Genomic DNA, 25139 nt, shown 5'->3' on the forward strand with positions numbered 1-25139 from the left:
GCGTGAAAGTATGGGCACTCGTCTACATCACATCACGCCATATTTTCTACAGTGGAACACCTGCAAATAGGGCAGCCGAAGTGGGCACTGCCCTCGTTGAGTGCGCCTTTGCTGCGAGTGGTTTGCCAGCCTTGGAGTGGCAAAGTTGGATGGTGGCAGAGATCCACCTTATTTATTTATTTTATTTTATTTTGAAAGTTTTATATAGCGCGAACAAGATCTTTGCAGATATCAGAGCGCTTTACATAGAGTGGGTACATGAGGGAGCATGAGGAAGCATAGTCAAACAGATAAATCAATAGATCGAACAGTACAAATAAGTGGCTGCAGAGCCAGTCATGTGAGTAATAAAAACAATAATACAGATAATCAGAGGGGTCAAACAAGTAGTATAGATCGGTGCAGAGTATTAACAGAGTTCGAGATAATAGTTCAAGTGTATTTAGCCATGAGGATAGCTTTTACTTCATTTTTAAAGAGAGTAGTGGAAGAGATAAGCCTGGTTTCGGGAGGGAGTGAAGTCCAGATCCTAGGCGCCATTCCTGAGAAGGAGCGCTTATATGTTTTTTCCTTCCGGAATCTTCGAGGTTTCAGCAGGAGATTGCTTGTGCCTCTGGTGTTTCTAGCTCCGCCAGAGATTGTCAGCTTCTGAGCGAGGTAGCCGGGTGAGTTTAGGTGAACCGCCTTGTGTGTCATGCAGGCAATTTTCAGATGTATCGCCTGCATGACACACAAGGCGGTTCACCTAAACTCACCCGTTGCGATGGTTGCCTTTGTGACCGAAGTACCCTGTCAAGTTTGCCCATAAGAAACTAACAGTTGGTTAATTTTCCGAAGGTGCTTAGTACAAAGTAAAATTTTAGGCATCTTTTAATTTCAAGCGTATGGAGAGATCTTTCTGCTGGTGATGTCGGATTTGGGAAAAAATTATTAATATAATATGTTTGTTGAGATGGATTTGAGATGGAACTTTGGGAATGAACTTTGGATTTGTTCTGCGGAGAGCATGGTCATCAGTGCAACGTAAGAAGGGATCTTGTGTTGAAAAGCCTGCATCAGGATGAAGCGATAGCCAACCACTTCCCTTGGATCTGTAGGTCTTGGAGATGATCATCCCAGCTGTCCATGGAGGCATCTGTAGTTATGACAAACTCTAGTATTTGTGGCAAAAATGTCAGGCCCTTGGAGAGATTGGAGATCTGGTACTTCCACCACGCTAGTGTCTCCACCATCGGTGGGGTGATGTTGATGAGGCCGTTCTCTGGATCCACTGTTTCTGAAGTTCCTCATGTAATGGGCTAATTTTCAGGTGTGCAAGAGGGACCAGATTTATTGCAGAGGACATCATTCCCATCAGCGACTTGTACAAGCGTACTGAAATGGACTTTCTTCTAGAAAGTTTGACTGCCAGATGTGCTAGCCTTGACCGACTCAAACAGATAGGCATTGGCGGCACTGCCATCAGCTGGATCGAGTCCTTCCTTACAGGAAGAAGTCAGAGGGTCTTGTTGAGGCCGTTCAAATCTGAGGATAAACCCTTGTCATGTGGTGTGCCACAGGGCTCTGCCCTCAGCCCTCTATTTTTCAACGTCTATCTCGCCCCTCTGGCCGACGTTGTGGAGTCCTGCAGAGTCAGGGTGGTCTCTTATGCTGATGATACTCAGCTGATGTTTTCCTTTAGAGACCACTCGGACTCCACGTTCACCAACTTCCGCCAGTGTCTTGACAGCATCAGTGTCTGGATGACTAACAACCACCTAAGACTAAATGCAGATAAGACGGAGGTGCTGTTTTTTAACCAGAAAAATCCCATCCCTTCCTCACGGTGGTGGCCCACGGCACTTGATCCCGCTCCCTCTCCCGTTCACTCTGCTCGCAACCTGGGATTTCAGTTCGACGACTCTCTCTCATGCAAAACTCAGGTTAATAAAGTTACATCTGCCTGCTTCCTGAAGCTGCGCATGATCAAAAAGATACTTCCCTATCTCCCCCTGGACTCCCGCCGAACAGTAACCCATGCCCTCATTACGTCTCACCTGGACTATGCCAACAGCCTTTATGCTGGTGCTCCTCAATATCTGATCGACCGGCTTCAGATTGTCCAGAACGCGGCTGCCAGACTGATTGGAAACATCCCCTACCGTCAGTCAGTCACCGCCTATCGCAAAGAGCTTCACTGGCTTCCCGTTGCCAGCCGCATCCAGTTCAAGATCCTTACCCTTGCTTACCGAGCTGTCAATGACCTCGGACCCAATTACCTGAAAAAACGAGTATCAATATCTCACTCCATCAGATCCCTGAGATCCAACGACCTCCGCCTTCTGATCTCTCCCCGTTTTAGACTCACCAGAATGGGCGGCAGAGGGTTCAGTGTTATCTCTGCCAAACTGTGGAACGCTCTACCAATCGATCTCAGATTCTGCCCTTCGGAATCCATCTTTCGGGCTAGACTCAAAACTTGGCTATTCTCTGGACTTTGATACTCACATTGCTGACTTCCTCCCTTCTTTTTTCCCCTGAGGCTCAGGTTCTAGAGCCGGGACACCCCCTTGGGGGTAGCTGCGCGCTCTACAAACTACATAAATAAATAAATAAATAAATAGCCTTTGTTGTCTGTCCTGTGAGATAAAAGCTTTGTTTTGGATTATATTGTTTTGAGCCTAGAAACACTATCCTCTGTTTCGGAGTAGTTGTTGACTTTTGATGGTTGACAGAGAGACGCAGCTTGTGAAAGAGTGTGAAGCAAGCTTTTGAGGCTTTGCTTGCAATGGTGTTGGAGCTTTGAGCAGCCAGTCGTCCAGGTAGGGAAATACCGGATGACCTTGCTTTCTGAGTGTGGCTGCTACCAGAGCAAGGCGTTTGGTAAAAATGCTGGGAGTAAAATGAAGTTATTTGCGGTGTTTGAGATTTATGGGAATATGGAAGTATGCATCCTGTAAGTCTAGAGCTGTCATATAATCTCCTTGGTTTAGGACTTACAGGATGTCAGAGAAAGAGACCAAACAGAAAGACTTTTTCCGCAAGAACTTGTTCAAGTTCCTGAGGTCTAGAATGTATCTTCACTCCCTTGATTTCTTTTTGATTAATTAAAAACAAGAGTAAAAGCGAATACCCTTCCGGGGCGAAAGAAACCTTTTTGATTGCTCCCTTGGCGAGCATGATGAGGGCTTTTTTCTTGAGTAAGTGAAGACAAGAGGGGTGCGTTTCCCTTGGTGGATTGTTGGGTGGGTATGGCCATAGGTGACTAGGTCCAATACCCATCAGTCTGAGGTGATCTGACGCCAATGGTGGAGGTAATTGGCAATGTTCACACCCATGGGATGGGAGGACATGGAAGTAGTCTTCCCTGATTTAGGTCAATGTATACGGCCTGTCGACTCGCCTTGTCGACTCTGAGGGATGTTCTTCCGTCTTGGTCCTTATTTTGTATGTGCGCCCAAGGGTGGCGGGCAGGATGACTGTTGTTGATTAGGGGCTCTGTATTGAGATAGAAAGGGCTGTTACTGTTGGGAGTGTTGGTATCCTCCACGGTAAGTTGAAAAACCTCTGACCAGGCTGTGTGTTTGTCCGTTTTGATGGCAAATATAGCATCATCTATGTGTTTCCCAAATAGTGACTATCTATCATAGGCCATATCAAGAATTTTTGACTGAACTTCTGGTCTGAATGTGATCGCTTTTAGCCAGACTTGTTGCCTTTAGACTGCTGCACCAGCGGGTTGGCGAAAATCAGTGGATGCTATTTCCACTGCGCAGTCTAGGATCTCTGCTCACGTGCACTCACCCTCTTGTAGTATTTTATTAGCCTCTGATTTTCTATTTTCAGACACTAGGTCAATGAGGTTCCCAATGTCCGGCCACATCTGCCTAAGATAGCAGTCGAGGATTGCTAGTCAATTGGCTGCACAAATTGTGATTGCAGACATGGCAGAGAACCTCTTTCCTGCGATGTCTAAACACCTGCCCTTTTTATCTGGTGGCATAGATATCAGAGTTGAGGGGTTCTTAGAGTGGTTTGCGCCGCCTGTGATATGACTGATTCCGGTTTGGGATGTACTGTGAGGCAGAAGGGAGAATCTTCTGGATCCATGTATTCTTTATCAATATGAGGAAGTATTGCTGCCACTGTTGCCGGGGTCTTCATTATCTTAATGCCTTTTTCCCATATATAATCTTTGATGCGGATGGTTCAGACTAACTTTTTTGACTGCTCCTTGAAATCATATAGAAAGCAGTCAGACTGTTTAACTGAGAAGGGTAGGTAAGATCTTGTGGCAGCGTGGTCCATTAAGTTGTAACAGCCTCCAATGTCCTCAAGAGGAGAGTCCACTGGATGTGGTATTGGAGATGATGGAGTGGGGGCTAGATAATCATCCAATTTATGACGGGGGCTGAAGGCCTGGAATTTCAACTTCCTCTTGATCGTCATCTGTTGACAATGGGTCGTCCCTTGGCGGTGCCACTATGTTAGAAGCGGTATCATCCTGGGTATGATCAGTGGAGGAAGGAGGCCTTGAGGATGTAGGAGAAGCAGGCTGAGGTGGAATCACTGGTTGTTCCTGTGGAGGTTCCAGAAACCTCTTGCCACAGTCCTGCAACATTGCCTATAAATCTTGAAAAGGTGATATAGGCACTTGAAAGTCCCTCTGTCTTAGCTGTGGTTCAGCATAATACTGATAATGCTGCTCACAATGCCTTTGTTTTGGCTGAGAAGAATAATGATGTTCATAATATTGTTGTTCTTCCATGTCCTCATCATGGTATTTTTACCTAGAGTGCCGATCGGCTGTCAGCTGGGCCAAAAGGACCGTTATCGTCCGAATCCTTCAGTTCCAACAGATGACTTAGGGGGAAGAGGCGAAACCTTGTGGGGGAGGTAACCTCAGGTCGCAAGGAAGTTGTCACCGTTGATGAGGGATTGGTCATTGGCAATGCCATCGATTGACCTGTTAACTTTTGGTGTTGTCAATCTATCTCACGTTGACGTGGTCATCAACGATTTAGTCTATGTTGATGGTATATTCAAATCGCTCTTCAACAGAGTCTTCGTCAACAATGAAGTTCTTGTCGACCAGATCAGGGCCTCAAAGGATGAAATTGTTACCGTTTTCGCCGTCGGCAGACATGTCGATGAGACGGTAGTAACGGTCGTCACTATCATCAATGAAGATATTGCAGTCGCTGGTGACGGTGTTGTCAAAAAGTTTTTGAGGTACGTTTTGTGCCTAGATGTCGATGGTTCAGAAGAGGATTCATGTGGGAGAGCCCCAGCTCGTAAAGATGGAGTACTGGGCTCAGATGATACTGCTTCTGAGGAGTTAAGTTTGCATTTCTTCTTCATCAGAGATTCCCTGTGGTGGGACATCTTAAGGGCCATTCTGCTTTCTTTAGAGGGCTCTTGGTCCTCAGATCTGGATCTTTTATGATACCATCCTGAGGTATCAATGTCCTCCTCAGAAGCTGATCTCTGAGTTTTTAACTCATAAAGCCACAAAAGAAGCCTCCCCTCTGTCCTTCAGGGTTTTGGAGGAAAAAGTGAAACAAATGTACACTCCTTTCTCTTATGCAGGGGTTTAGGCAGTAGAGACAGTCGTTATATGGATCATCAACATGTTCCTTTTTCTTTTTGCACGTCTTACAGGGTTAAAAAGGGGGTTTCTTCTCTGTATCAGACATTGCAGGAGAAGTGGCTTTTCAAGATTTGGAAGTAGAAAACTGAGAAGAGCTCAGGGAGACTCCCTTCACACACGACGTGAAGTGAAAATCTGAGGGAAACAGTCTCTCTTGATTTTTTTAAAAGGACACAGATTGGCTATCTAAGTGATTGTTCATTACCATTGTAGCCTACTATAGTGATAGAAAACTGCTGTATTATGGCACCGTGGGACTCCCACTTCAATGATGGAAAATGATTCAAGCATGTGAATCTATGAAAGATCCAATACTGGAGAAACAACAATGACACTGTTGATGACATCACTGATTGCACATGGTATTTTTAATTAAATATTTGGTGGCATCACTGAGTACCTGGCTGATACGGCAGATTACAAAGAAGTAGAGAAATGTTAACATGATGTCTCTTGGTGACTTCTGGCTTGCCCCTTTGGAGGGTCTTGCCACTTTGTTCATGAAGGTCAACTGATTTCCAGTGAAGTGTCCTTCTAAATCAGAGTAACTATCCCATTTACTGATATTGCAGCCAGGAATAGACCTCTGGCTCTGCCATTGGCTTCGCCCAAGTCCAGAGTGACTTTGTCAGGCATAGCGATGAATGATCCTACAATCTACGAGGACCTGTCCGGCAGCATGCCTGGTGGGGTTAACTCCATAAAAGGTCACCATAGACTCAGTGAGAAAATCATAAAGTTTGTAACATGCTGGAATTTGCCACCCAGAATGCTAGAGAAACTATTTTGGGCACATGACCACATTTTCTGGTACAACGTCCACCTGCACTGACCAACACATGTGTCTGTAGTTTTTGAACACTGCAATAAAATGCCTAAAGACGTTTAAAACAAGCATTTACAATGCAATAGGTCTCGCAATTGCGAGTTTTAGAGCTATTGGTATTGTACATGGCAATGCCTTTTCGAAAAATTAACAGGTATTGTGATTGATAATAGTAATTTTCCACCAGTACCATAACTACCACTATTATTATTACTATCACCACAGAGTAGTAATAGTAATAATTGTAGTGGTGGTTCATGGTACTTGTGGTGGTTGTAGCGGTGATGGTCGTATTGGTGGTGGTGGTGGTGGTGGTGGTGGTACTGGTGGTCTACGTGGACTTATTTAATTACTTATGCTACTGCTGGAATATTTTTTAACAAAAACTAACAAACATGATCACTTGCAACGCCAATAGCTCAAACATTTAGTAATGCCAGCCCTATTGCATTGCAAATGTTTGTTTCATGTTGCAGGCATGAGGCGCATCATCTACTTCCCAAAATACAATCTTAGATTTGTAGATACTCGTAACAGTCCTATGGTAGGAGGCAGTTTTTCAGCCAGTGTAAATAGCTCACACAACTTTGCATTATGATACCTGAAGTTTTAAATTACAATAAATGTAGTAGACCTCAGGCAGGAGACTTGAGTTATCAGTAACTGGGGAAAGAGCAATAACTTTAGAAACTGGTGCTTTATTTCACCTTTTCTGTGGTGTGAAGGTTAAGTAACTGTTTTATTGCGTTCAAATGGGCACGATGGGGCTTATTTACAAGTCCCTTGCACCGCCGGTGATTCACTATTTGTGTGGGAAAAAGTGACGTAGTGGCGGCGCAAGGGGATTGTAAATTAGCCCCAATGTCCTGTTTCTCTGACTGTAAAGCAGCTTTGCTGACCTGGTTCTCTAACTCTACAACAGCTCTGCTGATCTGGTTCTATGGCCCTACAGCAACTCTGCTGACCTGGTTCTATGGCTCTAAAGCAGATCTGCTGACCTGGTTCTCTGGCTCTAGAACCGCTCTGCTGATCTGGTTCTTAGGCTATAGAGCAGCTCTACTGACCTGGTTCTATGGCTCTACATCAGCTCTGCAAACCTGGTTCTCTGGCTCTAGAGTAGCTCTGCTGACCTGGTCATCCATCACCACCCCCTTTTGTACCACTTTGTTCGCCATAAGTTGGCAGGTTATGCTCAGTCGTGAGTCCCTTGCTCACTTTGCCACTGGATTCAAGCAAGCCTGGCTGAAGACGGCTGAATGCCAGAAACCGTCCTAGGAAGCTTGTTTCCGGTCCAGGAAAGGCATGGCTTGGCAGTTCGGGCTGGACTGTTCCCATGAGGCACAGGGTCAGACTGATTTGCATATGGACATGTCTGAACTGGGGTGGCAGAGGGGGCTAAAGAACGGTGATCGATTAAACCCAGATCTGTTGACTGGGTGTGAGTGTTTGATTGGTTCGGATGCTCCATCCATCACCACCCCCTTTTGTACCGACCTGGTTCTTAGGCTCTAGAGCAGCTCTGCTGACCTGGTTCTCTGGCTCTAAAGCAGCTCTGCTGGCCTGGTTCTCTGGTTCTAGAGCAGCTCTGCTGACCTGGTTCTCTGGCTTTAAAGCAGCTTTGCTGAACTGGTCATCTCCCTCTAAAGCAGTTCTGCTGACCTGCTTTCTCTGCCTATATATCAGCTCTGCTGACCTGGTTCTTAGGCTCTAGAGCAGCTCTGCTGACCTGGTTCTCTGGCTCTAAAGCAGATCTGCTGACGTGGTTCTCTCCCTCTAAAGCAGCTATGCTGACCCAGTTCTCTGGCTCTACATCAGCTCTGCTGACCTGCTTCTCTGGCTCTAGAGCAGCTCTGCTGACCTGGTTCTTAGCATCTAGAGCAGCTCTGCTGACCTGCTTCTCTGGCTCTAGAGCAGCTCTGCTGACCTGGTTCTTAGCATCTAGAGCAGCTCTGCTGACCTGGTTCTATAGCAGCTCTGCTGACCTGGTCCTCCCCCTCTAAAGCAGCTCTGCTGACCTGGTTCTCTGGCTCTAGAGCAGCTCTGCTGACCTGGTTCTCTGGCTCCCCAGCAGCTCTGCTGACCTGACTTTCTCTCTCTAAAGCAGCTCTGCTGACCTGGTTCTCTCCCTCTAAAGCAGCTCTGCTGACCTTGTTTCTCTGGCACTACAGCAGCTCTGCTGACCTGGTTCTCTCCCTCTAAAGCAGCTCTGCTGACCTGGTTCCCTGGTTCTCTGGCTCTGGGGGAAACTGCGTTTCTCCGGTACTTCAATATCAATACTGGTAAATTCACTAATGTAATTATCTGTTTATTTAAGAGGGCCTTACATCTGCCAGCTCTTGTTCCGACTCTAGTCATCTTACCCAAAAAGTGCGAGGGCTCTTCTCATGTTTCCAAACCAATGCACACATTTATCGACAAAACACTAACCTTAAAATAAGTAGAGATATTCAACCACAGAGTTCAAAGATGCGAAATGTATTCACAAGTAACGACCTGCACACAGATTTTGCAGTTCATTGATAGTGCCAGTCAAACATGCCTGCTGGCCTCCACTGACCACACGCTTCCGGATTTGGCAAGGAAGGGTGTTGTTATATGGGTGACTGCTGTATTACCTGCAGGATGCGCTACATAAGCACATAGCCTGGGGGAGGACAAATATGTGAAAGCCCTAAACTAGGCAAATGGCCGTACCTCAGGGTAGGTGCCCCGCACCCCGGTGAGCAAACTGTAGCAAGGTCTGTTTGGCGAGACAGGCTGCGGCATAGGGATTTTACCATCGAATGCGTGCCCGTTGCTGCACAGCAGCACACCTTTTCTGTGGGGAAGTCACCCATCTCTAGCTGGAAAACATCTCCACGGGGCAGGGATACACTGCTCCAGGAAGATTATCACAACACACTGAGGCAGCCCTTGTTTTTAAGATGAACACGCATCAAGGGGCTCATTCCAGCTGAACCCACTCTTGCAAGCCGTAGCTGCTTTGCATAACAAGCGCAGTCCCGAAAGTGAAAGAGGACCGCGCTGCAGCTGAACTCTTGTCTTTATGGGGCCATGTGTGAGAAACATGGCCCCATAAAGATAAGAAAGTGCTTTGCGACAGACGCAAAGCAGGTGAGCCAGTCCGAGTGGGTCGGCACAGAAAGCCAAATGGAGGCAACCCAAACACCTAATTTCCAATGGCAGGCCACCGTTTAACATAAACAGCGACGCCGGCCAATGGGAATGAGGGGCACGGCTTAAAGCCCTCTCCTGAAAATCCCCCCCTACAAAATCTCTTGCGGAGGCAGAGCAGGGCCTGCGCTGCAACACACACAAGACCTAAAAAGTAAGCTGGAATACTAAGAGCATAAGGAAGATTTACCACAATACTAAGCGAATTCACAAATCTTACACAAACCAGGCAACACTGTAAAACTGGTACAGGTCTGTACTGCTGGCAGGAGAAAACTCAACCTTCTGGAAGCACATCTAAAGAAGGTCTGTGGTCTGGCTTGCAGTGGGTTCAAAACATTTGAAGTGGGAAGACTTTGCACTCCTGGTAAGCTAATTGTGCCGATTAGAGGTCAGGCAAATAAACAGCCCTACGCTGGCAAGGACATCTGCCCTATTTGTGGAAGCTAGATCTGGAATTCCTATCCAAACATAAGTCAGTGCAGATTACAGGAGGAAGGTGCTACCCTTGAAGCAACTAACACTCCACTAACATCAGGGCGCAGTCACAGAAGCCTTCACCAGGCTAGCTGTGGGAGCATCCTAAAGGTCTTTGTCATAAATTGGAGGTGTCTGTCAGGAACTTGTGGTCTGGGAATTATACCACAGACACAACCAGACGCATTAAAACATTGCTTTTTAAAGTGCTTTTTGGTGAGTATCAAACGTACTTCCTCAATGTTGCATAGAGCCATCATCCACCTAAACACGTCACCAAGTTTCTCTGAAACCAACTATAGATCCACAAGCTACTACCAGCCAACATATCCACAACCTTGATGAAACTTTGTTCAATTGAGTTTTGTCCAAAATGTTGTTCAATTTTATATCAGTCTTACCATAAATTTCTAATACACAAATTGTAAGCTGGAATGGCTAGGGGACCTATTTTCAGCGCTAACAATCACAGATCAAGCAGGTTCAAAAGCTCACAACTTTAAAAGACATTTGATAAAACATCTCAAACAAGAATTGGGACATACATTTCAATGGGGCTACTCAACCTTTTGACTTTTCAAATTGTTTTATATATCTGTTTATTGGTTTCATAACCCCCATGGATATAAAAATAATACAACAAATCAAGGAGATAACTTGTAGGTATAAAAGAAAACTGTATTGGAAAGCACCAAAATGACCCTCCCCAAACCTAATATAGAATGATGGACCATAATTAAGGCAAATCAAGTGCCTTCGTGTGACAAGGCAGTGAGCCACGATTCCCAGATCTTGTGGTGATTGCTCACACATGCCCTCCATTTATTTATTTCCTTTCCAGCTCTCCAGAAGAAGTTCATGCCCCGGGACCAAATAGATTAAGGGGGAGGCTCAGGAGATCTCTAACATCTAACAATGTCTCTTTTGGCTACTAGGTAACAATGCCAGCTAAGAGTCGTGAGTGGCTGGTAGGGGCCCAATCCTCCATGATTCCAAGGAGGGCCACCATGGGATCCAGTGTGATGGGGGTCTGGAGTGTGATAGTGGCATGCATAGAGTTCTAGGTTAAGGCTATAACAGGGTAAGCCCAGATAACGTGGAAGAAAGATCCATCTTTGTCTCTGTAGCACAGGGTGTTCGCAGAAGCAGTTTGTCCCATCCTCCATAGTCTTTCTGGGCTACAGTAGATATGGTGAAAGTAGTTAAATTGTATAATCCGAAGGTTGAATGGGATGGTAAGGAGTCGAACAGCCTTCTTTGCTTCATGCCATTAATTTTTTATGGGCTTCTTGTTAGAATCTTTGCACAGCTGCGAGTTATGACTGCTTACTTTTAAGATTGTTATTCTAGTAGCCATTACATTGGCGAGACCTGTCAGTACGTTTGTAAGCACTGAGCGTCAATCACCCTTTCACTCCCCCTTCCCCGACAAGCTGGTTCTTAGAACCCGGGCTGCTTTACTACCCAGGGTGGTCATCTCTCTTCATATGGAGCAGTACGTCACCATACCTACTTTTTTCCCCTCCACATACCACGAAATTGGAAAAGAGGTTTTCATAGGCTGGATTCCAAGAAAGCAGTCAGTTTTTATATTGACTGTTCCAAGGACTTATGAATTGGCTAGAAGCTTTTCATAGGCTTCACGGGCAAGGTGAAGAGCAAAGCCATCCAGAACAGAAGGCTGTCTGGGTATATCACATTATGCATCAAGGTATGCTTTGCCAAGGCTAACAAGAAACCCTCGGAGGGTAGCTGAGTTCACTCCACCAAAGCAGAATCTTCTACTCCGGGTCTGTCAAAGGGAGTCCACATTGCAGAGATCTGCACAATGGCAACTAGGGCGTTCTTCCACACCTTTGCAAAGCATTATTGTTTAGATTCAGAGGTGCAGAGGGAAGGCCTACTTTGCACGCTCCGTACTTCATGACGTATTAATTTAAACAACCTGCAGAACCCACCACCTAAATGGGTTCTGCTTAGGTAATCTATTCAAAAGAGGAGAAATCTGCAGGTAGAAGTATCCTTTAGAAACAAACTAGATCAGGAACATAGATACTTGAGAAAGCATTCTTGAGAGAAGCAGGTGTTGGATAATACAATATTAAAGAACATTACACAAATGTATACATGCGAGATCTACATCTTTTGTGTTAAAGGAATTTGCCCAGGCACCAAGTTTTGTTAACCAATAAAAACCTAGTAGAATGCAGTAAAAATAGAAGTTATAATGCAGTGCTATAGGAATGTACGGAATAACTCATCAGTCACTAGTAATCTTCCCAAATTTAGTGAAGCCCCTACCACCCCCATAATAAGGTTTAAGATATTGGGACTGATTTCAGACAAATAACTCACAATAAATGACCAAGTTAACTAGGTCACGAAACAATGTCAGTCACAGCTAAGAAAGATAATACATTTAATTTCCTGCCACGCTAGGCAGGTTAATTTTGGACTATTCCAATAAAAGGTGAGTACAAGGGAAGGGGCACAATGAGTACACCCTCAGTAAGTAATTTGTACAACACCATCAGCTATTGTTTAATGAGACACAATGTTATAGGATTGTTGCACCTTACATAAATAATGATGTTCTCTATTTAAAGGCAGCCACTGTGTAAGGCATACATTTCTTTAACCTGATGTTCAAATTACGTTCTTCCCTCCCTCCATGGGTTCTGGTTTCCCTAGAGCATTTTGCAACTAGCATTACAGACCCTGCAGCTGCTGGTGCAGGGAAAGAGAACTTTTCCCCATTTGTCATCATTGGTCCACTCATATCCAGGCATGTAGCATTTCTATAAATACACTACGATAGTATGGAGAGGAAATGGTAAAAGACAATTTCGCTAAAGCAGAGGACATTGCTTCAAATGACACCTAGTTCCTATATATCGCATTAGTTCCCCACACTGGTGTGCATCCTATCAACTCATACATCTGTAATACAATTAAATTAATCTGTTATAAAATTAAAATTGTGCCAAATGTAGGTGCTGAAGAACCTACTGAGCGCCACTCTCAAAGCATGCAGTAGAACACTCTTCCTGACAGCAGCTTAAGAAATAGCAAGGTGCCATAAAAAAGGTGGAGCAGTACATCTCGCCCTACAGTGCACGAGGTTATTATATAGCGCCACATAGACTATGTCCATTGATCAACAATGATGGGAGACTTTGGAGACGATCAAATAAAATACGCAGTGGAGGCAGCAACAGTAGATACCACACACAACCAAGCAGGAGGTACAGCGTAGTTCATCCTAACTGATGGGGGCTAAAGACATCACAGAGAACCAAGCAGGAGGTACAGCGCAGTGCATCCTACCTGATGGGGCTAAGGACATCACAGAGAACCAAGCAGGAGGTACAGTGCAGTTCATCCTACCTGATGGGGCTAAAGACATCACACAGAACCAAGCAGGAGGTACAGCGCAGTTCATCCTATCTGATGGGGCTAAAGACATCACAGAGAACCAAGCAGGAGGTACAGCGCAGTTCATCCTACCTGATGGGGGCTAAAGACATCACACAGAACCAAGCAGGAGGTACCGCGCAGTTCATCCTAACTGATGGGGGCAAAAGACATCACACAGAACCAAGCAGGAGGTACAGCGTAGTTCATCCTAACTGATGGGGGCTAAAGACATCACACAGAACCAAGCAGGAGGTACAGCGCAGTTCATCCTACCTGATGGGGGCTAAAGACATCACACAGAACCAAGCAGTAGGTACAGCGCAGTTCATCCTACCTGATGGGGCTAAAGACATCACACAGAACCAAGCAGGCGGTACAGCGCAGTTCATCCTACCTGATGGGGCTAAAGACATCACAGAGAACCAAGCAGGAGGTACAGCGCAGTTCATCCTACCTGATGGGGCTAAAGACATCACAGAGAACCAAGCAGGAGGTACAGCGCAGTTCATCCTACCTGATGGGGCTAAAGACATCACAGAGAACCAAGCAGGAGGTACAGCGCAGTTCATCCTACCTGATGGGGCTAAAGACATCACAGAGAACCAAGCAGGAGGTACAGCGCAGTTCATCCTACCTGATGGGGCTAAAGACATCACAGAGAACCAAGCAGGAGGTACAGCGCAGTTCATCCTACCTGATGGGGCTAAAGACATCACAGAGAACCAAGCAGGAGGTACAGCGCAGTTCATCCTACCTGATGGGGGCTAAAGACATCACACAGAACCAAGCAGGAGGTACAGTGCAGTTCATCCTAACTGATGGGGCTAAAGACATCACAGAGAACCAAGCAGGAGGTACAGCGCAGTTCATCCTACCTGATGGGGCTAAAGACATAACACAGAACCAAGCAGGAGGTAGAGCGCAGTTCATCCTACCTGATGGGGGCTAAAGACATCACAGAGAACCAAGCAGGAGGTACAGCGCAGTTCATCCTACCTGATGGGGCTAAAGACATCACAGAGAACCAAGCAGGAGGTACAGCGCAGTTCATCCTACCTGATGGGGCTAAAGACATCACAGAGAACCAAGCAGGAGGTACAGCGCAGTTCATCCTACCTGATGGGGGCTAAAGACATCACACAGAACCAAGCAGGAGGTACAGTGCAGTTCATCCTAACTGATGGGGCTAAAGACATCACAGAGAACCAAGCAGGAGGTACAGCGCAGTTCATCCTACCTGATGGGGCTAAAGACATAACACAGAACCAAGCAGGAGGTAGAGCGCAGTTCATCCTACCTGATGGGGGCTAAAGACATCACAGAGAACCAAGCAGGAGATACAGCGCAGTTCATCCTACCTGATGGGGCTAAAGACATCACAGAGAACCAAGCAGGAGGTGCAGTTCATCCTACCTGATGGGGCTAAAGACATCACAGAGAACCAAGCAGGAGATACAGCGCAGTTCATCCTACCTGATGGGGCTAAAGACATCACAGAGAACCAAGCAGGAGGTGCAGTTCATCCTACCTGATGGGGCTAAAGACATCACAGAGAACCAAGCAGGAGGTACAGCGCAGCTCATCCTACCTGAAGGGGGCTAAAGACATCACACAGAACCTAGCAGGAGGCGCAGAGCTGCACATCTGACCGGATAGTGGTTGAAGATATCACATAGATCCAAGGAGGAGGTGCAGAGCAGTTTATCCTACCTGACAGCGGCTGAAGACATCACTTAGTGCTACACGGATGTTGAAGTGCTTCAGGACACTGATGGCTTGCTCCTTAGCCTTCACTTCACCGTTTACCAAGAAACACTTTCCTTCCCCAACTTGGGAACGCAGCTGAAAGTAGGAAAGACAAATCACACAATGTAAATGCTGCTGTCCACAGAACGAGGCCTTGCAGCACGACTACTAGGTAGGTGCTTCTTACATTCATGTAAGCATTTTTGATGACTTGTAGTGCTGAACAGTAGGGTGACCAGATTCTCAAAAAAACAAACAGGATAGGTCATAGGCATAGAAGTAGGACTACAGTTTGCAGTAACAGTCAACATAAAAGTAGGACTATTTGACAGCTGTCAGACACAGAAAAGGTACTACAATGACAGCCGCATCCATAGACACCAATTAAGAATTACAGACGACAAATCACATGTGCGACACATACAGCAATGGAGTTTTCGGTTTAAAAAAGCCAAGAACGGCCTCAAAACTACTAACTTGCCAAAATGGCTAAAAAGCTTGTCCCATGCCAGAAGCCAGGAAGGGGAAGAAGGAAGGGGAAGGGGAAGAAGGAAGGGGAAGAAGGAAGGGGAAGGGGAAGAAGGAAGAGAAAGGGAGACAAAAGGCACTAGGATGTGGAACGGGCTGAGGAGGTAGGCTTGTCTGTGTCTCTGAGATGAGGGGAGGGGAGGGATGAGAGCCGGCCTGTCTGTGCCTCAGAGATGAAGGGAGGTTTTGAGAGAAGGCCTGTCTGTGCCTCTGCAGTGCATGATGGGCTGTGACTATAGGCCTGTCTGTGCCTCGGAGATGAGGGGGGGGGGGGGGACTGTAGCATTTCTCAGGTACAAGGCCAACTCTAAAACAGATGCAGTATGTTACTGGTGGTTGTCTGCTCTGTGCACGCTGCTGTAGTACATAAGTGTCTCCCATTGAGCAGCTTTTTTTTTTAATTCTTTTTATTGAAATTTTACAATAAACATGAAATTAACGAAAAATAAGGAGGGGAAAGGGAACAAAACAAAGGGATACAATCAAGTGAAATCACCCCCTTTTGTATGCGTTGTTGACAAATTATGAGTTACATTTTACATTGTCACAAACATAGTCCACTTTATGGTATTACTAACAGTCTAGTGTATCCACAACTTGTGGCACGTCACATATGTATTACGGTTTCAACCTTGCAGCCCCATACCCGCTGACTATATTTGTATGCTTCACTATAGTACCACATTTAGTAAAGCCTCACCTTGACCACCAGGACTAACACATATCTTCTCCTACAGCTCTAAGCCAATTGGTAAATGAATCCCATATATCCTTGGGGCGGGAGCGGGTCGGCATCAGTTCCCAATAATGTGACAGTTGTTCTTTGCGGTATGTGATGTCCCACACCCACGCCCTTACAGTCAGGGCGCTGTATTTTTCCAATGTATTGCCACCTGTCTTTTGGCCAGGAGCAGCAGTAGCGCCGTTAGCTTTCTCACTGTCTTTGTGGTACTATGGACATAACCCAACAGGGCCACCAATGGGGTATTTAATAATATTTGTTTGGTCATGTTCTCTATATGAGACAGTGCTGCTAGCCAGAAGGCAGCTGTTGATCGGCATTCTAAAGCAAGGTGTATAAAAGTTGCCTGGGGGTATCCGTATCACCAGCAACGTGTGTCTGGATATAATCCCATGCGATGTAACTGCGTCGGTGTGCGATAAATGCGGTGCATTTATTTGAAGTGGATGAGCCTGAGATGGTAGTTGGGAGATAGCGGATCCAGTTGATGACAGCAAAATAGCCATTGCTGGTTAGTGACGTTTATACCCATGTCCGCCTCCCAAGTGGTGCGTGACTGTGGAACAGTAAACAGTGGTTGTGTACAATCGTGTGACCAATTTGCGGGCAGAGGTAACTGTGATGATATGTTCCAGTGTGGGCAACGATTGGGGGTGGGCTCAGGAAATGTACTGTATCTAGCCTTGCACACCGCTCTAATCTGGTAGTATAAGAGCATGTCTAGCGCCGAGCATTGTGATGAGCTGCACATTTGTTGCTGCAGTGTGAGAAACGTACCGTCAGGGAACAGATCACCCCCGTTATGATTTTATGTGTTTGCACTCTGAGTTTTGCAGCATTGTCCAGCAATGGCGGGATTAATGGGTTCCCTGATATGGGCATAGATGGCGCGTACAGCACCCTTTGTTTTGCTCTCTTAGCAAGTCCCTTCCAGGCCCATCTCTGAGTTTCTACCATGTCGATTTCACGATTGAGGCGTTTGAAAGGTTGGTATAGGACTGTGTGTAGTGGCAGGGGCGCCACTTTATCCAATTCAATGGCGACATGCGATTGGAATGGCGTAGGGTTCTGCCAGAAATGTAGGAATTGAGCCTGGGAGAATTAGGCATACAGCTCGGAGCCCCAAATCCACCCTGCATAAATGGTTAATGTGAGGATATCCCCGGTTATCCTGGGCTGTTTCCCCGCCCATACAAGTTAAATTATACTGGATCAAAGGTGTTTGAAAAAGTGCATTGTTAGAGGCATAGGTATGTTTACAGATATAATTTGGGAAGAATAATCATTTTAGTGATTGCGATGCGGCTCCCCAGGGATAAAGGGAGATTTATCCATCTTTGTTATCTGTCATCTCTCCAGCCCATTACCCTACCATACTTCGCAGACCATATTTCCTGCACATCACTACTGATCCAAATCCCTAAGTACCTTGTCGTCCGCCCATTTTATGGGTTATTCTGACTCAAATGGGTTAGTGCCTGCTGTTAATGGAAGTACTGTGGATCTGGCCCTGTTTATCTGGATCCCAGTAAGGCCCCCGTAGCGCACCAATTCCCTAGTCAAAGGCGCGAAGTTCACCTCAGGCTCTATAAGATATACAGTCATGTTGTCTGTATACATTGACACAATCAGACCTCTGGAGGTGAATCGAATGCCACGATTTGTGTGGTGCTGCCTGAGTCTTGCTGCTAATGGTTCTGTGACTACAGCAAGTAGCAGGGATGAGAGTTGTCACACCTGGCAGGTTCCCCGTCTGTTTTGTATTGGTTCTGATATGAGCTCATTCACTCTGACTCTGGCAGTTGGTAGGGTGTACAGTAGTTTGATTTGCTGAATGTAAGTAGGGCTAAATCCCAGCCGAGTTAGTAGTGTGAAGAGGAATTTCCATTCTAGAGAATCAAACGCCTTTGTGGCTTTTAACAGGGCGGCGATGGCTGACACGTCAGGATCCAGGTAATGAAGAGTGCAAAGATTGTGCACAGATTATGGGCCCTAGAGCGGCCCGGAATAAAGCCTGATTGGTCCGGTCGCGCTATTAGAGGGAGTAATGGTTGTGGTCTATTTGCTAGGAGTTTGGAGAATATTTTAGCATCCAGATTTAATAACGAGAGTGGGCGGTATGAATGGCATTTTGTGGTGTCTTTATCTGGCTTTAATAACGTTATTAGGGTCGCATCGAGCATAGATTACAGCAATATACCGGTCTCCCGGCCCTCCTGGTACACAAGCAGGAGCCGCAGAGCTAGCAGGTCCGCATATTCTTTATAAAATTTGGCAGTACCTGGGGCCTTGTCTGCCAGCAGGCTATTAATCACTTGTCGAATGTCATCTGCCGAGCATGGAACGTCCAAGTACTCCCGGTGTGCCCTGCCCAGCCATAATAGCACCAACGAGTCCAGATAACCCGTTATGTCAGATTCAGTTTGGTCTGTTTGGGTGGTGTACAGTTGTGTGTAGAATTGTGTCATGGATTGTAGGACTTCTGGTGGCGAACAGGACGGTGGTGCATCGGGGTCGTGAAGTTCAGCAATGTACGCCGAGCGTCTGGGTGGTCTCAGGAGGCCTGCTAGTGACTTCCCCGGCCTATCTCCCTCATCGTATCTGCACACCTGTGCATATTTATGCAAGTATTTAGTCTCCCTCTCTGCCTCTTCCTGAAATTCCATCAGTTTAACTCGAAGTGCGGGCCAGCCGCGTTAGTGATTGGGTCTGAAAGTATTGACATTCTAGGTCCCGGATTTCACGTTCAATTCTCGTCAGTGTAGATCGTATGTCTTTGAGTACCCCTGACTGTAAGGCTATGCAGGTCCCCCGTATGACCACCTTGAAGGCCTCCCAGATGGTCCCCCTTCCATTGAGCAGCTTTAAAAACACCTCTAGGCACTGTGTGTGCATCCATTCTTTGCTGTGATAAAATCCATGACATTATAGTGCTTAAAAACATTTACCCAAGTGGATTTTGGATAGTGCCTTTCTTCAGGGGCCAATTACTGTCCAATTACAACCCAGCATTTCTGGTCGTCTGGTAGAACCAGCTACCTCTCAGGTGGGCGGTCTGAGTAGTGCGGAGAAGGGTACTACAGCAAGGACCTGTAGTAGGTAACAGCAAGCAAAGCTCGCCTCTGACCATGTGTTTCTCACCCAACCATGTCCCATGAGACAACTGCACTGCAGACGTCTCACCGCTTCTAGCCACACAGAGCCTTCAGATATAGTAGAAATACTACCCGAGCAGGCTTGGAGGCTGGAGTAATTTGACCACATCATGACTCGTGCACGACACCTGACGCTTCCCCCACACTCCCTTCAACCACTCAATCAACCTGTGCCCTCCAAGCGCTCCCAAACAAGCCAGCGCGCTGACGTCCCATAAAGCGCTCTACAAAGACCAAGTGACATGACAGAAGTACCCAGGCTTTAAGTGGGAGGAAGAAACAGGGGGAGTATCTCAAAGGGGCATGGCCGATGTAATCAAGGGCGTCACGTAAGATACATCAGCTAAAAAATCTGTGCTTAGCATGTGTCCTGTCCGAAAAATGTGCTGCTTCTGTCATTGTTTCCAGCTAAATAATACAAGTAACATTACACCTACAACAAGCCAGGACTATTAGGTTTGTCAATTGTTAGCTGCATAAGCTAAATAAGCAACAACTTTGGCTTTGTTGTACGTAACATAAAAAATGCTTCAGTTCTGCTATGACGAGACTGTGAAAGAACTATAACAGGTCTTTTTGAAGGCAGGGAAGGGTGGTACTGCTGCAGCAGTAAGATTTTTTTTAACCCTGAGGGCAAAAATGGAGAGCCCAATAGTGACTCATCTCAGCACCTGTGCAAAGTAAGCATGCGGACCGAGGCACTATTTAAAAAACAGAATATTTCTCAGTTTAACCCAGACACTGCTCAAAAAAAGTAAATTTCTTTAATTTGGAGTAAAGCGCCGGTACACTGCTCCAAAAACCGGGACAGTCCTGGGAAAACGAGGACATCTTGTCACCCAATGAATAGGTCAATCTAAATCCACTTTAGAAGACTTTTATGCAGTTATGCTTAAGCAATGGGATAGTAAGGCTTTGTGGATGAGACTGCCAGAGTCCTGCCTAGATTTGATAACCTGCATGACGGGAGGGAGTCTGCTGCGTTCTCATGTGCCTGTTGAGCCAGAGTTTAATGGGTGCGAACGGATGTGGCAAGCCAACAAATTAACAGGGAGAACCAAGCGAGAGCCGAGCCAAGGGTATAATAGCTTGGTTATAAGCACCTGCGTACATGCTGAGCCATGACCATATTTGTCAAGTAATTTGTGCAGCAAACATAGAGTAAAAATGATAAAGTCTCTTCAAAATTGAAAGAAGTGTTTTTGTAAAATACAAAAGCTTTTCGCCTTAGTGCATCAGATTTAATCACTGCATGTGTGAGGCATGTGTTAAACGTGATAGCTTTTGGATATCAACTATGAGACATTCAAGCACATCTGGCCTGAAGACAATGCCACTAGTGAAGTAAGAGGCAAGTCAATTGTTATGTAAAACCTATGTTTGGCCTAGGTCAGTTCTTCCCACATTTTTCTGAACCACGACCCAATTTTTAGAACAACAAACTTTCGCGACCCGCCTAGCTATAATGGACATGAGGCGGGCGATTTTTTAAATGTAACTAAAGCACCGTAATGCCTTGTCATTTACAACAGCACATGTTCCTTTGAAAATGGCCACTACATTTGAACAGACATACAGTTTTACTAATAAAACTATATAGCACACAAATGATAAAGTCTGGAAATCGAGCTTCAATGAACATTCATCATTTGTTTATCACCAAGTAAAGTGTCTTGATTTATTTTAATCCTGTTAAAATCTTTGTTTTAATCACTCTTCAGAATGACAAAAAAAATTGCTTCATTTTTATTTATTTAACTGCTGAATGTGTACATTTCATTTAGATATTGTGAGTTACAAATACACGACATCCTATAGTCTTTCCTCGGTACATTAAGTAAGATTGTCACATCATTCACTTTGCTTTTCTTTCTCTTAGTAAACTCCAATCCAAGTTAAACAAGCATTTGCAATGCAATAGGTCTCGCATTCGGAAAGTTTGAGCTATAGGTCTTGTAAATAACAATTTTTTTTATTTATGTGTTGGTATTGAAAATAGCTAAAGTACCAGCTTTGTTATTTACTATGCCAATACTTTTATCTTTTGCAAATGTGACACCTATAGCATTTGCAATGCAACATGTTTTGTATTTATGTGACTTAGATGTATTGATATTACAAATAACAATGGCTTTTAATTTTTTAAAATAATTAATACTTAAATACAAGTTATTGTAATTTATAATGGCACTAGCTTAAACTTTTGTAAATAACTTTTGTGAATATTATGTTCAGTGTTTTTTATTGTGACGAAAATCCAAGAACAGAAGTGAAACATTAACATCTTTTTGTGACATTTGTAATAAAGCTTGAAACACTGAGAGAACATATTTGAACCAGTTGTTGTTGAATGGTTGCACAGATTGATACTGTGGTGGCGCTGAGTGATACTGTGGTGGCGCTGAGTGATGTTGTGGTGGCGACGAGTGATGCTGTGGCGTTCAGTGATGCTGTGGTAGCACATAGTGATGTTGTGGTGCCCCTGAGTGATGCAATGGTGCCCCTGAGTGATGCTGTGGTGGTGCGATAGATAGAGTGAGGGCGATAGATAGCCAGAGGGAGGGTGAAAGATAGCTAGAGGGAGGGCGAAAGATAGATAGAGTGAGGGCGAAAGATAGATAGAGTGAGGGCGATAGAAAGAGTGAGGGCGATAGATGTGTGTGGTTGTGTGGTTGTGTGTGTGGTTGTGTGTGTGGTTGTGTGTGTGGTTGTGTGTATGGTTGTGTGTGTGGTTGTGTGTATGGTTGTGTGTGTGTGGTGTGTGTGGTTGTATGTGTGGTTGTGTGAGTGTTTGTGGTTGAGTGTGTGGTTGTGTGTGTGGTTGTGTGTGTGGTTGAGTGTGTGTGGTTGTGTGGGGTTGTGTGTGGGGTTGTGTGTGGGGTTGTGTGTGTGGGGTTGTGTGTGTGGGGTTGTGTGTGGGGTGTGTGGGGTTGTGTGTGGGGTTGTGTGTGGGGTGATGCGTGTTTGTGTGTGGGGTTGTGTGTGCTTGTGTGTGTGTGGTTGTGTGTGTGGTGTGTTTGTGTGGTTGTGTGTGTGTGGTTGTATGTGTTTGGTTGTATGTGTGTGTGTGTGTGTGTGTGCGTGGTTGTATGTATCTGTGTGTGCGGTTACAGAAGAATGGAAGAGAGCAGCAGACAAGCACAGCAGAAGAGAACAGGGAGTTAAAGAAGGAGAAGGGTGGAAGAGAGCAGCAGATCAGCACAGGAGAAGAGAAGAGAACAGGGAGTTAAAGAAGGAAGCGGGTGGAAGAGAGCAGCAGATCAGCACGGGAGACGAGAACATTGAGTTAAAGAAGGAGGCGGGTGGAAGAGAACAACAGATCGGCACAGGAGAAGAGAACAGGGAGTTAGAGAAAGAGGCTGGTGGAAGAGAACAGCAGATAAGCACAGGAGAAGAGAACAGGGAGTTAAAGAAGGAGGTGGGGTGGAAGAGAGCATCAGATCAGCACAGGAGAAGAGATCAGGGAGTTAAAGAAGGAGGTGGGTGGAAGAGAACAGCAGATCAGCACAGGAGAATAGAAGAGAACAGGGAGCTAGAGAAGGAGGCAGTGGAAGAGAGCAGCAGATCAGTACAGGAGAATAGAAGAGAACAGGGAATTAGAGAAGGAGGTGGGTGGAAGAGAGCATCAGATCAGCACATCAAAAGAGAACAGGGAGTTAAAGAAGGAGGCGGGTGGAAGAGAGTAGCAGATCAGCACAGGAGAAGAGAACAGGGAGTTAAAGAAGGAGGTGGTTGGAAGAGAACAGCAGATCAGCAAAGGAGAAGAGAATAGGGACTTAACCACATCAATGCTAAGGGAATTTCCCCCCGGTGCTCATTTTTTTTAAATCCCATTGTTCATGACGAGCTCAGCTCGTCATGAGCACACGACCAGTGTACTGCATGACGAACTGAGCTCGTCATGAGCAGCGAAGGGGTTAAAGAAGGAGGTGGGGTGGAAGAGAGCAGCAGATCAGCACAGCAAAAGAGAATAGAACAGGGAGTTAGAGAAGGAGGTGAGGTGGAAGAGAGCAGCAGATCTGCAGAAGTTAACAGGGAGTTAAAGAAGTTGGTGGGGTGGAAGAGAGCAACAGATCAGCACAGGAGAAGAGAACAGGGAGTTAAAGAAGGAGGTGGGGTGAAAGAGAGCAGCAGAACAGCACAGGAGAAGAGAACAGGGAGGTAGAGAAGGAGGTGGGGTGGAAGAGAACAGCAGATCAGCCCGAGAGAAGAGAACAGGGAGTTAAAGAAGGAGGTGGGTGGATGAGAGCAGCAGATCAGCACAGGAGAAGAGAACAGGGAGTTAAAGAAGGAGGTGGGGTGGAAGAGAACAGCAGATCAGCACAGGAGAAGAGAACCGGGAGTTACAGAAGGAGGCGGTGGAAAAGAACAGCAGATCAGTACAGGAGAAGAGAACAGGGAGTTAGAAAAGGAAGCGGGTGATGGAGAACAGCAGATCAGCACTGAAGAAGAGAAAAGGGAGTTAGAGAAGGAGGCAGATGGAAGAGAGCAAAAAGATCATCACAGGAGAAGGCAACAAGGAGTTAGAGAATGAGGCCGGGTGGAAGAGAAGAGCAGATCAGCATAGGAGAAGAGAACAGGGAGTTAAAGAAGGAGGTGGGGTGAAAGAGAGCAGCAGATCAGCACAGGAGAAGAGAACAGGGAGTTTGAGAAGGAGGCGGGGTGAAAGAACAGCAGATCAGCACAGACAAGAGAAAAGGGAGTTCGAGAAGGAGGCGGGGTGAAAGAGAACAGCAGATCAGCACAGGAGAAGAGAACAGTGAGTTAGAGAATGAGGCGGGAGGAAGAGAACAGCAGATCAGCATGGGAGAAGAGAACAGGGAGTTAGAGAAGGAGGTGGTGGAAGGGAACAGCAGATCATCACAGGTGAAGAGAACATGGATATAAAGAAGGAGGTGGGGTGGAAGAGAGCAGCAGATCAGCACAGGAGAAGATAACAGGGAGTTAAAGAATGAGGCGGTGGAAGAGAACAGCAGATCAGCACAGGAGAAGAGAAGAGAACAGGGAGTTAGATAAGGAGGTGGGTGGAAGAGAGGGAGGGCGATAGATAGATAGAGGGAGGGCGATAGATAGATAGAGGGAGGGCGATAGATAGATAGAGGGAGGGCAATAGATAGATAGAGGGAGGGCGATAGATAGATAGAGGGAGGGCGATAGATAGATAGAGGGAGGGCAATAGATAGATAGAGGGAGGGCGATAGATAGATAGAGGGAGGGTAATAGATAGATAGAGGGAGGGGGATAGATAGATAGAGGGAGGGTGATCGATAGATAGAGGGAGGGTGATCGATAGATAGAGGGAGGGCGTCAGATAGATAGAGTGAGGGAGGGCGATCGATAGATAGATAGATAGATAGATAGATAGATAGATAGATAGATAGATAGAGTGAGGGAGGGCAATAGATAGAGTGAGGGAGGGCAATAGATAAAGTGAGGGAGGGCAAT

General features: G+C 45.9%; 1 protein-coding gene across 2 annotated transcripts in view; it reads right to left on the reverse strand.

Annotated features, from left to right (window-relative positions):
- EXD3 (exonuclease 3'-5' domain containing 3) overlaps positions 1-25139 on the reverse strand; it is a 2419489-nt gene that overhangs the window by 761598 nt on the left and 1632752 nt on the right. For both annotated transcript variants that reach the window (XM_086921181.1, XM_086921182.1), the window contains one exon: positions 15234-15365. In XM_086921181.1, the coding sequence (XP_086777307.1) occupies positions 15234-15365 (132 nt within the window). The remainder of the gene's footprint in view (positions 1-15233; positions 15366-25139) is intronic.

The sequence above is a fragment of the Lissotriton vulgaris genome, chromosome 5 (assembly GCF_964263255.1).
Source record: "Lissotriton vulgaris chromosome 5, aLisVul1.2, whole genome shotgun sequence".
In the NCBI taxonomy this organism is placed as follows: Eukaryota; Metazoa; Chordata; class Amphibia; order Caudata; family Salamandridae; genus Lissotriton; species Lissotriton vulgaris.